Source organism: Entelurus aequoreus, linkage group LG04 (genome assembly GCF_033978785.1).
Source record: "Entelurus aequoreus isolate RoL-2023_Sb linkage group LG04, RoL_Eaeq_v1.1, whole genome shotgun sequence".
In the NCBI taxonomy this organism is placed as follows: domain Eukaryota; kingdom Metazoa; phylum Chordata; class Actinopteri; order Syngnathiformes; family Syngnathidae; genus Entelurus; species Entelurus aequoreus.
This window is the reverse complement of record NC_084734.1, coordinates 36,517,009-36,534,645: the sequence shown is the minus strand read 5'-3', so window position 1 is coordinate 36,534,645 and position 17,637 is coordinate 36,517,009. Positions and strand designations below refer to the sequence as shown.

The window sequence follows — 17,637 nt, the reverse complement described above, 5'->3', positions numbered from 1 at the left end:
CTAGTGGACAAGATGGAACGAATTTTAGCGATATTACGGAGATGAAAGAAGGCCGTTTTAGTAACACTCTTAATGTGTGACTCAAACGAGAGAGTTGGGTCGAAGATAATACCCAGATTCTTTACCGAGTCTCCTTGTTTAATTGTTTGGTTGTCAAATGTTAAGGTGGTATTATTAAATAGATGTTGGTGTCTAGCAGGACCGATAATCAGCATTTCCGTTTTCTTAGCGTTGAGTTGCAAAAAGTTAGCGGACATCCATTGTTTAATTTCATTAAGACACGCCTCCAGCTGACTACAGTCCGGCGTGTTGGTCAGCTTTAGGGGCATGTAGAGTTGAGTGTCATCAGCATAACAGTGAAAGCTAACACCGTACTTGCGTATGATGTCACCCAACGGCAGCATGTAAATACTAAAGAGTGCAGGGCCAAGAACCGAACCCTGGGGAACTCCGCACGTTACCTTGACATAGTCCGAGGTCACATTGTTATGGGTGACGCACTGCATCCTGTCAGTAAGATAAGAGTTAAACCAAGACAAGGCTAAGTCTGACATACCAATACGTGTTTTGATACGCTCTAATAAAATATTATGATCGACGGTATCGAAAGCGGCGCTAAGATCAAGAAGCAGCAACATAGATGACGCATCAGAATCCATCGTTAGCAATAGATCATTAGTCATTTTTGCGAGGGCTGTCTCCGTAGAGTGATTTGCCCTGAAACCGGATTGAAAAGGTTCACAGAGATTGTTAGTCACTAAGTGTTCATTTAGCTGCTGTGCAACAGTTTTTTCGAGAATTTTGGAAATAAACGGAAGGTGGGAGACCGGTCGGTAGTTTACCATGAGGTCAGGATCGAGGTTAGGTCTTTTGAGCAGAGGATGAATAACCGCTTTTTTGAATGCTAGGGGAACAGTGCCGGAGGAAAGTGATAAGTTTATAATATTTAACACTGATGGACCTAATAATACAAACAGTTCCTTGATAAGTTTCCCAGGAAGTGGGTCAAGTAAACATGTTGTTTGTTTTATCCCACTTACACGCTGTAATAATTCCTCTAATGTTATTTCATCAAAAATAGAGAGACTATTTTGGAGGGCAGTGTCCGTCGTATATACAGTCGTATTTGTGTTAATAGAGCCCAGTTGTAGCTGGGATGCGTTGTCTTTAATCTCCTTTCTAATGAGTTCAATTTTCTTATTAAAGAAATTCATAAAATCATCTGCCGAGTGGGTGGAGCTACTGGGAGGAGTCCCTTGTTGGGTTAGCGATGCTACTGTACTAAACAGAAATTTAGGATCGTTTTTGTTGAGGCGGATGAGATTTGAGTAGTATTTAGTTTTAGCTAAGGTAAGCATGCGTTTATAAGTTATTAAACTATCACTCCATGCTTGATGGAAAACCTCAAGTTTAGTCGCGCGCCATTTGCGTTCCAGTTTTCTACATGATAATTTATGAGCTCTAATTTCTTCTGTAAACCATGGGGTGCGCCTTTTAGGGGCCCTTTTTTGCTTTAGCGGTGCTATACTATCAATAATTTCGCGCAAGGCATCGTCAAAGTTGTTAGTGAGTTTATCAATAGAGCCGACATAATTTGGGAATGGTGCTATTACCGAAGGCAGTAGGTCAGCAAGAGTCATTGTTGTGGCAGCATTAATGTTGCGGCCGCTATAGCAGTTATTATTATTATTAACTTGTTGACAAAGAGTCAAAACTTCAAATTTTATAAGGTAATGATCGGACATTACTTTAGTATATGGAAGTATCATAACTTTGGAGGTGGTGACACCCCTGACAAGCACTAGATCTATTGTATTACCGTTGCGATGCGTGGGTTCATGTATTATTTGTGTAAGACCACAGCTATCAATTATGGTTTGGAGCGCCACGCACTGAGGGTCCGATGGGGTATTCATATGGATATTAAAGTCCCCCATTATGATTATATTGTCGGCGTGCGTCACTAGATCAGCAACGAACTCTGAGAATTCACTGATAAAGTCCGAATAGGGCCCAGGGGGGCGGTAGATAACAGCCAGGTCGAGAGGTAGCGGTGTGACAGACCTCATAGTAAGCACCTCAAACGATTTATATTTATTATTTAGGTTAGGGGTAAGGTTGAAATTTTCATTGTATATTAGTGCGACACCCCCTCCCCTTTTAAGAGGGCGGGCAACATGCGCATTCGTATAGTTAGGAGGAGATGCCTCATTGAGCGCAAAAAATTCGTCCGGTTTGAGCCAGGTTTCGCTAAGACCAATGACGTTAAGATTGTTGTCTCTAATGACCTCATTAACCAATAACGCCTTGGGAGACAATGATCTTATGTTTAAAAAGCCCATATTATAGGTATTGGGCTGTTTTGACGAGTTTTTGTTAAGATTATCCGTAGTGGCAATATTAACAATGTTGCGTTTATTATGCGTAGTGCACTTTAAATAGTTTCGACCATATCTAGGAATTGATATGACGGGAATTTTCCGATTGTTTGCTTGGTGCTGCAATAGACTGGACATATCATAATTTGCCACCTCAGTAGAATGCATGTCCACCTCTGACACAGACACAACAGAAAAAACATTATGTGAATTGTGTATTATTCTAAGAGAATTGCTATGCGTACATGGATTATCCAGCCTGGCGCTGGCTAGTTCTAGCTTAACTGACTCCTCACCCGGACTAACAGACATTGTAATTGCCTGTGACCGGGCTTGCTCTAGTGTAATCAGCTTTACAGTTGGCATCATGTGCAATTTGATGAATGTAGGATGTCCTTGGTCGGCCAACTCCGGTGTTGCCGTGTGTTGGTGTCCATAGCAGTATTACTCACAATGGCGGCAAATCTCAAGCGTTGTTTTTAAATTGTAGTTGATAGAGCTGGCAAGCCACCATAAAGCTGTTGCTTTGAGGGGTGCTTTTTCCACAAGATGTTCAAAACCGCACCAAGTGATGGGCAGGCTACTTGGAAAATGTAGGAAGCTAAGTTACAAGTTAATCTCGATTAAATGTAGCTCAGCTACAGGGGAAGCTATCCCCAGAGAATTGTAGCAAGCTTCACAATAAGCTACACGACAAAGGTAGCTTGCAACGTTAACAGGTTAACACATGTGATTAATACAAATAAATTATCGCGTTATCAAATTTGAATGAAGATTAAAGCGAAGGCTTACACCGGAGGACACGCGCATTTGTTACACGGTCTGTGATTGCGAGGAGGGCCGGCCCATTTCGCTTCAAAACAGAATTTCATATAAAACTAGGGTAATTTATTGGTATTGCAGCGACAAATGTTTTTATCATCGGCTCACATTTAAAATACCATCTTAAAGCGAAACACGTACTCGAAGATAGCGCAGACAGTGTTGCCACTCCTCTTGGCAAATTTTTTTGTAAACAGCTACTAACGATAAATCCAGTGGAGACTTTTTTGTGTCTTGGAGACTCTGAGGTGACAGCATTCAGCAGTCACCGTCCTAAGCAAGCAGTGATGGGTGCTGCCGGTCAGCTGGTGCTGCTGCTCTGCTCACGCCGATTGCTCCATACTAGCATGAATGCTAGCTAAAGCCACAACAAGCAGAGGAAAAAACTACGCTGTCAAAGTTTACATATTCAATGTTGTCAACAAAAGTAGCACAGTTAAAGGCCATTCAGGGGGCGGACCGCCACAATCAGACAGCCGATATCCCATACTCTCTGAGCACTACTCACAGGACTCCCTGAGAGACACGGTCGAATGCCTTCTCCAAGTCCACTAAATATATATATATATATATAGAATGGTTGGGCAAACTCCCATGCACGCTCGAGGACCCTGCCGAGAGGATAGAGCTGGTCCACAGTTCCACGACCAGGACGAAAACCACACTGCTCCTCCTGAATCCGAGGTTCAACTATCCGCTGTAGCCTCCTCTCCAGTACACTTGAGTAGACCTCACCAGGAAGGCTGAGTAGTGTGATCCCACGATATTTGGAACGAAAGAGAGGAACCACCACCCCGGTCTGCCAATCCACCGGGTACTGAATCAAATAGCAACATCAGTGTGTAAAGGATATCACCACATGGGCTCAGGAACACTTCAGAAAACCACTGTCAGTAACTACAGTTTGTCGCTACATCTGTAAGTGCAAGTTAAAACTCTACTATGCAAAGCAAAAACCATTCATCAACAACACCCAGAAACGCTGCCGGCTTCGCTGGGCCCGAGCTCATCTAAGATGGACTGATGCAAAGTGGAAAAGTGTTCTGTGGTTTGACGAGTCCACATTTCAAATTGTTTTTGAAAACTGTGGACGTCGTGTTCTCTGGAACAAAGAGGAAAAGAACCATCCGGATTGTTATAGGCGCTAAGTTAAAAAAGCCAGCATCTGTGATGGTATGGGGGTGTATTAGTGCCCAAGGCGTGAGTAACTTACACATCTGTGAAGGCACCATTAATGCTGAAAGATACATACAGGTTTTGGAGCAACTTATGTTGCCATCCAAGCAACGTTATCATGGACGCCCCTGCTTTTTTCAGCAAGACAATGCCAAGCCATGTGTTACAACAGTGTGGCTTAATAGTGAAAGAGTGCGGGTACTAGTCTGGCCTGCCTGTAGTCCAGACCTGTCTCCCATTGAAAATGTTTGGCGCATTATAAATCTTAAAATACCACAACGGAGACCCCGGACTGTTGAACAACTTAAGTTGTACATCAAGCAAGAATGGGAAAGAATTCCACCTGAAAAGCTTAAAAAAATTGGTCTCCTCAATTCCCAAACCTTTTACTGAGTGTTGTTAAAAGGAAAGGCCATGTAACACAGTGGTAAAAATGCCCCTGTGCCAATTTTCTTGCAGTGTGTTGCTGCCATTCAATTATAAGGTAATGCTTATTGCAAAAAAAAACCATATTTTTTTAGTTCGAACATTAAATACCTTGTCTTTGCTGTATATTCAATTGAATATAAGTTGAAAAGGATTTGCAAATCAATATATTCTGTTTTTATTTACGAATTACACAATGTGCCAACTTCACAGTTTTTTGGGGTTTTGTATGTACAGTATGTAATGTATGTATGTATGTATGTATATATACATATATATGTATATATGTAGGTATGTATTAGGGTTGTCCCGATACCAATAATTTGGTACTGGTACCAAAATGTATATCGATAGTTTTCTATACTTTTCCAAATAAAGGAAAATAACAATTTACAATTTTCCATATTACATATAGTCTTCTATAATCAAAGATTAGATTAGACTATAATAAATATCTTTATTGACATTATAATAAATGCTTCATGATTAATGCTTGCCACTCCTGGTCTGTGCTTTAAGAAAAATTAAATTTTAGTAAGTCCTAAAAACAAAACAATTTATCCATGTAGCAGGTAAAACACACATTGTTAAAGATAAAACACAAATTGTAGCAATGTCATTTCACTTGCATTAGTTGACGCTAATTGGGCGGTCTTAGCTCCTAATATTTGGCATCAAGCCAAGCAGCTGTGTGCGCGTTCGAATGGTAAATGGGTTATACTTGTATAGCGCTTTTCCACCTTTTTTCTTTTTTAAGGAACTCAAAGCGCTTTGACACTATTTCCACATTTATTCACACACTGATGGCGGGAGCTGCCATGCAAGCGCTAACCAGGACCTATCAGGAGCAAGGGTGAAGTGTCTTGCTCAAGAACACAACGGACGTGACTAGGATGGTAGAAGGTGGAGATTGAACCAGGAACCCTCAGTTGCTGGCACAGCCACTCTCCCAACTGCGCCATGCCGTCCCCCTAATATCTATATGTGCACAGCAGGGGAGCTGGTTAACTTATGAGAGTAACATGTTTGTGTTTGCGAGAATGGCAATGTGTTGACTGAGTGATGTCAGTGAGTGAGTGGGCGAGTAAATAGAGAGAGAGAAAGAGCCCCGTGCACTGCGCAGTAGAAGGATGAAGGGGTCCGGTTTTGTCCTGCAAAACTAACAATAAAGCAACCAGATTGCAACAAATCGGCGGCCTTGTCATCCTGACCCGAAAGCGGAGCTTAGCAGACCCATTGCAGGGTAAAGTGAAGTGTGTTACCCCTGACGAAAACATCCGCCCTGGAAGGAACAGCTGCCCTGTGCTCCTCGACTACGGTCGGCATTGGAGCTGAACAGCAGGACAGGTGTAACAACTACAATATTACCAGTCACTATTTGTAACTCCTTGTGCAGATCTGAATGCTTACTATTTGAATATTTACCTAAGTTTGAAGCAACGGTGGTCATACTAATTGCCACGTTTGGCGAGGCGTGTTTTAAAGCTGCACTTGCAGGGCGGCGCCTCCATGTTGATAGCGTCACCTTTATCGTTTGTTTTGAAACCCCAACACCACCATATTGCGCTTCACATACCCTCTTTATTAACAAGTAGAATTGTTGTTTTTTTTGCCATTCTTCCTCTCCACAATGTTTTTGCTTGTATGCCCTGTGTGTGTGCATTTTGACACACTCAACATTATGCGCCTCGGCTCTGTAGTCACCGCCGCACATTGGCATTCAGATGAAAGAACAGTACTGGTATTTTTAAAAGGCAGTATAGTACTGATTTCAATTAATTAGTATCGCGGTAGTTTATTAGTACCGGTATACCCTACAACCCTAATATGTATATATGTATATTTTAACAATTATTTTTAATAAATTCTTTATTGATTTGTTTCACTTATATTTTCTAATATTTTTTTTATATTGTATTATATCAATACATTAATTTAGTCCTGTAATGATTAAATTCATTATTGATTAATTGTTCTTTTTTCTTATTTATTTTAACTTATTATATTTGATCATATTTTTTTATATTATATTATACTATTTTATATGATATCATATAAGTATATTATCTTAATTAAATATGGAGTAAATTCATTATTGAGTTATTGTAATATTTTAAAATTGCTCGGTATAATTAAATCAATAAAAAAAAAATTTTTAAAAATTTTTTTTGACAACAATTATTTTAGTCCATAATGAATATTAATTGATTGGTTCAGAAATTATTTTTAGTGCCCCCGCTACCCTGAGAGGGACAGGCGGTAGAAAATGGATGGATGGATGGATATATAATATGGTGTATTTTTAAAAATATACTCTTACCACAATTGTTTCAATAATTCAACTTTTCTTAATAACTAATTTGTTTGCATAGATTATGTTTTGCAGACCGTCTTCAAGCCGCTTTTTGACTGTCACTTCAGGATGTGCTGTTTTGTGAGCGATCTTATTTATGTGCCTCCACTTCAACTGTGTCATCTCCCCTCCCGCCGTGTTTTAGTTTTTAGCCCTTCCATATCGAGTCTACTGACAGATATAAGTTTGAACTATACTTTGTATTAGTAATGGACACAGCGGAGGATGCATGAGGATAGAGAAAAAGAAGGAAATTATGGACTTCAGTTTTGGCCCACAATGGCGGACTTGCGCAAAGCTCTTCGGGTAAATCTATACCATATATGGAGACACCCGCTAACTTCACATTTGGAAAAACGTCACAAATTGGCCACATTCCAAACGGCTAGTTTGGAGGAAGTATAAATGAAGGTGAAATTATTTTATAAATATCTGTGCCATGCTTCGATGGTTTGATTTTTTAATATTCGGGACTTATGCATGTCCCAAATACACAAAAACGGGTACCAATTGGTAAGGTAAAGTTGGTTTTGTTAAATAGGTCCTCTTTAAGTAGAATAGGATATAGAGTAGCTTTTAAATAGCATAGGTCAATAGGAATATATTACAAATAGAATATAATAACTAATAAAGTTTAATAAATTGGGATCATGTAGTTTAAATAGAAGTTAAAAACAATGACAGCAAACTAAACCAAATAAAAGCCCAGTTCAGCCCAGTTGGTATATGTGTGAGTTTAGTGTTCCTTGTGCATAGCACCATCAGAGTTGAGCAGTCAAACAGATTCTGGAAAGAAGCTGTTCCACATTCTGGGGGTCCTATTCCAGATGCGCCACAGCCTCCTGTCTAAAGGGAGGGGGTCAAAACTGGTGTGCAGTGTGGGTGGGATTCTTGGTGATGCAGGCAGCCCTCTCTCTGCACCTGCTGATGAAGATATCTGTGGTGGTGGGAAGGCTGCTCTCCACGATCCTTTGATCAGCATTCACCACGCTTCCTCTCATCAGTTTTGCAGCAGCTCTGCCACACAGTTATGCTGGTTCTGAGCTCCCTAGTCAAGACAGGAAGTGTCGTAGCTCCAGGTGAGGTCACTGGAGTGATGAACCTCAAGATACCTGAAGCTGTAGACCGTTTCCACATCTGCTGCTCCGATATGCAGGGGAGAAGGAGGTGTTTGACTTCTCCTTGGCCTGCTTTACATCGATGCAAAGGATGTTGATTTTGCACCAATCCATGCACCAGATGTTCTCCTTACTCTCTGTACTCAGACTCATCGTTGTCTGTGATGTGTCCCACTACTGCTGTGTCATCCGCAAGCTTGACAAAAGGACAGCAGGAGTGTTTAGCAGTGCAGTCATAAGTCAGTCGTGTGAAGAGGAGGAGGCTCAGCACACATACCTAGGGAGGAGCCAGTGCTGAAGGTGATGGAAGAGGAGACATTGTATAAGCAGAACAATTAAAATGTCTCCCTCTAAATGGCAGAAGGAACATAATTAACTTGCTCATCCACCGGTTGCTAGTTACAACAGAATAAATATAAGTTATGACAGATGCTCCCTGGTAGATGACTGGTTGGGTCAACAGAGCCCCTGCTATTTACAGGCGAGTAGTGCGCTCCAATTTTCTTCAGTTGCTTTCTGACATTTATTCCACCTCTTTTCTACTGTACAATTACACAAAGTGCATAGTCCACCACAGGCCACGAAGGCCACAATCTCATTAATATTAGTTATGGCCAACACACACATGCATGGACAGACTTCTTACCTTTTTTATGAGCACTGTGTGAGTTTAGTATGTAGGTGATGTGTCTTGGTGGTTCTGCAGTGAGCATCCATCATGGCTCGGCTCGCTGCGGGCCACAGCTTATGAGCTCTGAATGAAGCAGACGACTCACGCCATTGACTTCTCAGCATTCTTACACACAACCAACCTCCTCCCCTGTGATTATTGATCAGGTTGTGTGTGCATTCAGCTGAAAACTTGGAGAAACTTTGTTCTCCCTTTTCGGTCTTGCTCCGTCTGATAGGAAGTAGATTAGTCGTGCTGAGTTATTCATTCCCCACCTATCAATATTGCATTGAATATTTACCCAACATTTTTCTAACTAGTTTTGCTTTTCAAGATACCTTTTGCCCACTGTGTCACAGTTTTGTTTTTTGTTTTTTTAAAGAAAAAGAAGTGTCCATTATTACATTACAATCATGAATCACTTTTGGTTTTCTGCTCATTGAAGTTCACTTGGAAAATTATTATTTTTTAGTAATAATATTCAAAAACATTTCAGTATTATCATTTATGATTAAAAAATAACTCTTTAGGAATTATTTTTAGTAGTATTATTATTAAGGAATTATTTCGAATATGATTTTACTGATTTTTTCATAACTTTTATGGACATAATTTCTAAGCGCAGTCAAGGCGTTGAGGGGATCTGGTTTGGTGGCTGCAGGATTAGGTCTCTGCTTTTTGCAGATGATGTGGTCCTGATGGCTTCATCTGGCCAGGATCTTCAGCTCTCGCTGGATCAGTTCGCAGCTGAGTGTGAAGCGACTGGGATGAGAATCAGCACCTCCAAGTCCGAGTCCATGGTTCTCGCCCGGAAAAGGGTGGAGTGCCATCTCCGGGTTGCGGAGGAGACCCTGCCCCAAGTGGAGGAGTTCAAGTACCTCGGAGTCTTGTTCACGAGTGAGGGAAGAGTGGATCGTGAGATCGACAGGCGGATCGGTGCGGCGTCTTCAGTAATGCGGACGCTGTATCGATCTGTTGTGGTGAAGAAGGAGCTGAGCCGGAAGGCAAAGCTCTCAATTTACCGGTCGATCTACGTTCCCATCCTCACCTATGGTCATGAGCTTTGGGTTATGACCGAAAGGACAAGATCACGGGTACAAGCGGCCGAAATGAGTTTCCTCCGCCGGGTGGCGGGGCTCTCCCTTAGAGATAGGGTGAGAAGCTCTGCCATCCGGGGGGAGCTCAAAGTAAAGCCGCTGCTCCTCCACATCGAGAGGAGCCAGATGAGGTGGTTCGGGCATCTGGTCAGGATGCCACCCGAACGCCTCCCTAGGGAGGTGTTTAGGGCACGTCCGACCGGTAGGAGGCCACGAGGAAGACCCAGGACACGTTGGGAAGACTATGTCTCCCGGCTGGCCTGGGAACGCCTTGGGATCCCCCGGGAGGAGCTGGACGAAGTGGCTCGGGAGAGGGAAGTCTGGGCTTCCCTGCTTAAGCTGCTGCCCCCGTGACCCGACCTCGGATAAGCGGAAGAAGATGGATGGATGGATGGATGGATGATTTTACTATAATTGGGAATTTTTATTTTAATTTTTCAGGAATGATTTTTAGTACTGTATTTTTTTCATTATTAATATTATTATGGACCTATTAGAACAGACATTTGGTGTGTACACATCCATCCATCCATTTTTCTACTGCTTGTCCCTCTTGGGGCGCGGTATAGGGGGAGCCTATCCCAGCTAGAAGGCAGGGTACACACACTCTGGAAAAGTCGCCACCTGAACGCAGGTCAACACAGACAGAGAGACAAGCATTCACACTCTAACATTCACACACAGTGTACTCCATGTCACAAAAAAGATAATTTTAACTCTATTCGTTCTCACTTTGTCTTCGTTTGTGTTGGAGTTTGGATAATTTTTTTTAAGGAAGAAGTGCTACAACAATCATTACTGTACTCACTTTTGGTGTTTGCTCCTAATTAATCTTCATTGTTGTGATTATTAGTGTCATCAATTTTTGAGAATTCAATTCTTTTTAGGATTTTTCTAGTTTAATTAAGGATTTAAAAAAATATATTTTTATTATTATTTAGAAAGTATTTTTAGTATTGCTATATTATTTGAAGAAATATATTTGTTGTTATTTAAGTATGGTATTATAATTTACAAAATGTGTTTAGTAATATTAAGGAATTATTTTTAGTACTGTTTTATTTTTAGTATTTTTAAGGAATTAATTTTAGTACAGTTTTACTTTTACAGGATATCCACGGGGTCTTAAAATGTCTAAAAAAGTCTTAAATCCAATAATTTGAATTTAAGGCCTTAAAATGTGTAAAATTCTCCTAAAATCTCATAAAAGGTCTTAAATGCGATTTTGAAAGGTCTTAAAAATCTATTGACGTTACCTTTATTTAAAACATGCATAAACTTCAATCTTGCTTTTTAAATGTTTGGATTTTTGAGGATGCTAAAACGTAGCTACAAAACGGAACTAGAGTAGGCTGTGCTGACCCGTCAGAATTTATCGAGCACCACCAGCTAGTGTGCTGTGCGCGCAGCGGTGTGTTGTTACAGCTAAACATAGCAGCGGAGAAAACTTAACGAAAGCCCACAGCAAAGCCAAATGACTTGCATAAGATGGGTAAGTAAAAGTTCAACGATTTAGTTGGTGTTGTTTACTTGAGTCATATTGCCATCATATTGCAGCCTACACGTATCTCTTATGTTTGACTGCCATCTACTGGTCACACTTATCATTACACCATATACCAAATAAAATTGCTTCGAGGTCGGTAAGCAAAACCAGAATTATTCCATACATTAGGCGCTCTGTTGGGTTTTGAGAAGAAAAAAAAGGATTTTAAGTGCGCCTTATAGCCCGAAAAATACGGTACTTAAAATGAATTCTGGACCTCTGATTTGACTTTGTCCTTGTATTTTTTGTCCGTATGGATGTGAAATGGTCTTAAAATCTTAAATTTTACATGTTGAAACCTGCAGAGACCCTGTTTTAGTATTATTATAATATAATATTATTATGGACTTATTATTAGAACAAACTTTTGACAACTGATTTGTACACTTTTACTTTGTTTCTACTTTGTTTTCGTTTGTGTTTGAGTTTGGAGCTTTTTTTTCAAGGTAAAATTGTTACAACATTCATTACTCCTTTTGGTGTCTGCTCCCAATTGATCTTCCTCAGATGTGTCACAGATTTTAGAAGTCAGACTGCATACTAACACGGTGTCTAGAAACATAAATCAAGGGTTTACAACCCAGGCGGAACGCTTGCTCCCCTCCCAAATCTTCTTTGACTTTATGTTTTGAGGCTTCTTCCATCCAAATTTACCATCTGTTGCTTCCTGCACTTGGAGAACTTCACTGGGCTTTTATGGCCACCCTTTTTGAGACAGCATCAGCCATTAAATCTGAAGGATATTAGTGGCGCCCCCTGTGGGTCTAAATGCTTTGGAAGGCATGCTAAAATATATGCAATACATATATTCTCAAAGTTTATAAGCATCAGGCTGATGCCCAATAACTTATGGATAATTAGTTTTTATGTAAGTAAGATGTTTTGCTTGATGGCATCTATGTTTGTAAACCAATCTTGCTCAACATTTACACACACATGCTTTGACTTTAACTGTATTTAAAAAAAACAAGGAAAGCACATATTGATACATATAAAAGTAAGATTGTAGCCAATGGCTGATTTCCATCTTTCGTCCATGCGGCAATTAAAGGCCTACTGAAACCCACTACTACCGACCACGCAGTCTGATAGTTTATATATCAATGATGAAATCTTAACATTGCAACACATGCCAATACGGCCGGGTTAACTTATAAAGTGCAATTTTAAATTTCCCGGGAAACTTCAGTTTGAAAACGTCTATGTATGATGACGTTTGCGCGTGACGTCGATGGTTGAAACGGAAGTATTCGGACACATTGTATCACAATACAAACAGCTCTGTTTTAATCGCAAAATTCCACAGTATTCTGGACATCTGGGTTGGTGAATGTTTTGCAATTTGTTTAATAAACAATGGAGACTGCAAAGAAGAAAGCTGTAGGTGGGATCGGTGTATTAGCGGCTGGCTGCAGCAACACAACCAGGAGGACTTTGAGTTGGATAGCAGACGCGCTATCCGACGCTAGCCGCCGACCGCATCGATGATCGGGTAAAGTCCTTCGTCGCGCCGTCGATCGCTGGAACGCAGGTGAGCACAGGTGTTGATGAGCAGATGAGGGCTGGCGTAGGTGGAGCGCTAATGTTTTTATCATAGCTCTGACGAGGTCCCGTAGCTAAGTTAGCTTCAATGGCGTCGTTAGCAACAGCATTGCTAGGCTTCGACAAGCGGCACAGCATTAACCGTGTGGTTACAGGTCCAGTGTTTGGTTCTGTGTCTCCTGATAGTAGTATTGTTGATCTTCTGTCTATCTTTCCAGTCAGGGGCTTATTTCTTTTGTTTCTATCTGCATTTAAGCACGATGCTATCACGTTAGCTCCGTAGCTAAAGTTCTTCACCGATGTATTGTCGTGGAGATAAAAGTCACTGTGATTGTCCATTTCGCGTTCTCAACTCTCATTTTCAAGAGGATATAGTATCCGAGGTGGTTTAAAATACAAATCCGTGATCCACAATAGAAAAAGGAGAAAGTGTGGAATCCAATGAGCCCTTTTACCTAAGTTACGGTCAGAGGGAAAAAAGATACGTCCTGCACTGCACTCTAATCCTTCACTCTCACGTACCTCATCCACGAATATTTCATCCTCGCTCAAATTAATGGGGTAATCGACGCTTTCTCGGTCCGAATCGCTCTCGCTGCTGGTGTAAACAGTGGGGAAATGTGAGGAGCCTTTCAACTTGTGACGTCACGCTACTTCCGGTACAGGCAAGGTTTTTTTTATCAGCGACCAAAAGTTGCGAACTTTATTGTCGATGTTCTGTACTAAATCCTTTCAGCAAAACTATGGCAATATCGCGAAATGATCAAGTATGACACATAGAATGGATCTGCTATCCCCGTTTAAATAAAAAAAATTAATTTCAGTAGGCCTTTAATGCCACCACATAAAAACAGAACCGCACCAAAATCAAGACAACAAGGCGATGTACAACAATAATAATAGAAAATACAATAGGACTAAAAAAAACTATTAAACAGTAAACCAAATTACTCATGACAGACCGGCAACTAAAGGGACCATAGAAAATTGGATTTAAGTGTAAGAGTGCTAAAGTGCTCAGGTGCTAAAGTGCTTGAGTGTTAAGGTATACAAGAAGAAAATTGCGCATTGCCTGTTAAAAAGTGATGATTCACAAGTTTGTCAGATGTGTTCCAAAATTTGTGGTGATTCAGTAATTCAGAATTGCTAGGCCCCCTCAGGGCGTTGAGGGGGATTCGCTTTGGTGGCTGCAGGATTAGGTCTCTGCTTTTTGCGGATGATGTGGTCCTGCTGGTTTCATCCGTCCAGGATCTTCAGCTCTCACTGGATCGGTTTGCACTGAGTGTGAAGCGACTGGGATGAAAATCAACACTTCCAAGTCAGTTTATGGTTCTCGCCTGGAAAAGGGTGGAATGCCATCTCTGGGTTGGGTAGGAGATCTTGCCCCAAGTGGAGAAGTTTAAGTACTTCGAGGTCTTATTCACGAGTGAGGGTAGAGTGGATTGTGAAATCGACAGGTGGATCTGTGCAGCTTCTGCAGTGATGCGGACCCTGCATTGGTCCGTTGTGGTGAAAAAGGAGCTGAGCCGGAAGGCAAAGCTCTCAATTTAACGGTCGATCTACGTTCTGTGGGTTATTACCAAAAGGACAAGATTCAAGCGACCTAAATTAGTTTTCTCTGTTGGTGGTGAGGCATAGGGTGAGAAGCTGTCATTCGGAAGAAGCTCAGCGTAAAGCTGCTGCTCCTCCACATCGAGATGAGCCAGATGAGGTGGTTTGGGCATCTGGTCAGAATGCCCCACGGATGCCTCCCTGTGGAGGTGTTTAGGGCATGTCTGACCAGAAGGAGGACACGGGAAAGACCAAGGGCATGTTGGAGAGACTAATGTATGTCTCCCATGTGGCCTGGGAACGCTTCAGAATCCCCAGGTGCGCTGGACCAAGTAGCTGGGAGGAGGAAAGCCTGGGCTTTTCTGCTTAGGCTGCTAACACCCCGACCCGACCTTGGATAAGCGGAAGACGATGGATGAATGGTTTTATTAAATGGCTATTTAACTGGCTGCCCGTGAATGTCACCAGACCGGCCCTCAAGTTCAACTTGGGACCTTAACGTTTTTGCAGCAAATTTCTAAAAAGACGAAAGCGCTCCTGTTGTATAGAGAGATTCAGTGGACCAGTGTAAACATATTTACAGACATTTTAACCTCCTTAACGCCAGCGTCCACTGCCGTGAACACTTGTATTTTGCGTAACAGGGCTATTAATTTCCGAAATTATTACTACAGAGGATGCTGTTTCTTAAAATAAAAGAAGTCGGCCCCCCCCAGTCCTTAGCTTTCTAGACATGTGGCAAAACAGTTCAATTGAATAGCCTTGGTTTACTGTGTTTCCACCTAAACATAATCATCTTGTGACTCACTTGTGGTTTTAGCCATTTACACAATCATGACTGTGTTGACATTAAATCTATATTGCTTGACAAGCTGTGCACTGACTACTCTGAAGTATATCCATGTTAACATCAATAGTATATAATATCCACTACATGCTTTCCTTCGCAGCCTGAACGAGCGAGACGATTTGTTTCTGATCCCCTGGGACGAGCAGAGACACAGAGAAATGGACTGGTGTGAGGCAGAGGAGTGCAGGTAAACCTTTTAGCATTGATATCATTGTACACAAATGAACGTGTCTTTGTAACAGTATGTTACAATTCCTGCTCCAAACAGACAGCATGCCTTCTCTGGCATCATTGTGGTAACAGACAGCCTATTATCATTCAAATGTGAAACAGAGTCATAACAAAGTAATGCTCCGTCTTGCTACACTGCCAATTTGTGCTATTGGAGAGGCCGGCTTCGTTTACTGCTTGATTTAATTAGCGCTTGTTACTGCTACACTGTGATATTGGGTTTTACACTTTCACATGCTCCCTCTCTCTTCTGGGTTCTAAGATAGAAAGACAGACTTAGGATGTCCAACATAAACTAATGCTGTAATACATGCGGTGGCTGACAAATGTAAAGCATGTATCACCACATTTTTCATGTGTCTTTTTATTTGCGTAAAGTAGTCTTTACAGGTAATATGTTTTTTTAATCCAAAACTAAATTTTGGGCTCAATTTTCTAATTTCCAAATGCGTCCGGTTAAAAGAAAAAACAACAACAAAACGGCCTTCATTGTATCTCCTTTTCTTATATAATTTTTTTTGCCGCTATAAACAGGTGGCTACCAGTTTTGTGCGGTAGGCCTCACTTGTTTTGATAAAAAAATAAGAAAATAATAATTAAAAATATATTATGTTTGTTCATTAAGCCGTGTTATAAATGTATTTTTATACGATTACAATTGTTTTGTCTTAAGTAAAAATCTTTGAATTTGCACATTTCCTGATCATATATAGTGCCAATATAGACCTTCTTGTCTGCTTTGTGTGTATGCAAATGTATCAGATTTCGTGCAGTGTGCCATGTCCTGAGTCCACTGAATGAGTACATCATAGAAGCCAGACAAGGCAGTGCTAAGTACATTTGTTTCTTCATTTAGTATATAGAAATAGTACAAATGTGGTATTTTAGACTGCGATATTGTTTAATTAAAAAAATGACACCTTTTACGTACAGTATGTCTAGCTTGTTGTGCGCTATTGTGTGTTTGGCTGTTGTGTAGCTTCTAATTCCTAGTAGCCTATATCCTACCATGTTTACCTTTTGTAAATGGCTTGACTAAAATACAAGAAAATACCAACCTTGTGTGCTTATTGGAGGACATTTAGATGTTAACTGGCTGTCCATCTTTACACAATTAAACATGCTGCAGGACTGCTTGTATCAGAGCTGATATCGGAGATTTTAGATGCAATGCAATATAATCCCATACTTGGTATTTTTGCAGATATCAGATCGGTATACAATATCAGATATTGTATATCACACCTCTACTAATAATATATCTCATTAATAATTGTAATAATAACTTATTTTATATTTATGTTACACAAATGGAAAATGGAAAACAAAATCTAGTCCAAAAATGGCCCTTGGGCTGCACTATGGACACAACACTGCACTAAGGAAAGCCTTTTTTTGATCTGTTAAACAAAAATAAGCAATTTTTTGATGGCCCAATTTTCTGATGGCCACATCTCCATAATGTGTTTTTTCTAAATTCAGAACCTAAATTATCAAGTGTAAATCGTCTAAATCAGGATTGTCAAACTCATTTTAGGTCAGTGGCTGCACGGATTAAAATATATTCCCAAGTGGGCTGGACTAGTAAAATCATGGCAAAGTAATTTAAAAATAAAGACAACTTAAATTAATTTTCTTTGTTTTTATTAAGGCCAAAAATAGAACAAGCACATTCTTAAAATGTACATATCACAACTAATCCTCTAGACAAAACACTTCAAGTTAATTTCTAAAACACAACAAAGGACAACTTAGACTTCGTCCCAGCGTATCTACAAAGCCATTCAACTTTAAGTCAAAGCTTATGTGGGATTGAAGAAAATACTAAATAGATAATAAATAATAAAAACTCGCCTTGCGATGAGGTGGCGACTTGT

The 17,637-nt window shown here is 40.6% G+C and overlaps 1 protein-coding gene across 2 annotated transcripts in view; it reads left to right on the top strand.

The window, feature by feature from the left end:
• Positions 1-17,637, top strand: part of nbas (NBAS subunit of NRZ tethering complex) — a 377,112-nt gene that overhangs the window by 111,325 nt on the left and 248,150 nt on the right. For both annotated transcript variants that reach the window (XM_062044717.1, XM_062044716.1), the window contains exon 22: positions 15,630-15,716. In XM_062044717.1, coding sequence (XP_061900701.1) covers positions 15,630-15,716 — 87 coding nt within the window. The remainder of the gene's footprint in view (positions 1-15,629; positions 15,717-17,637) is intronic.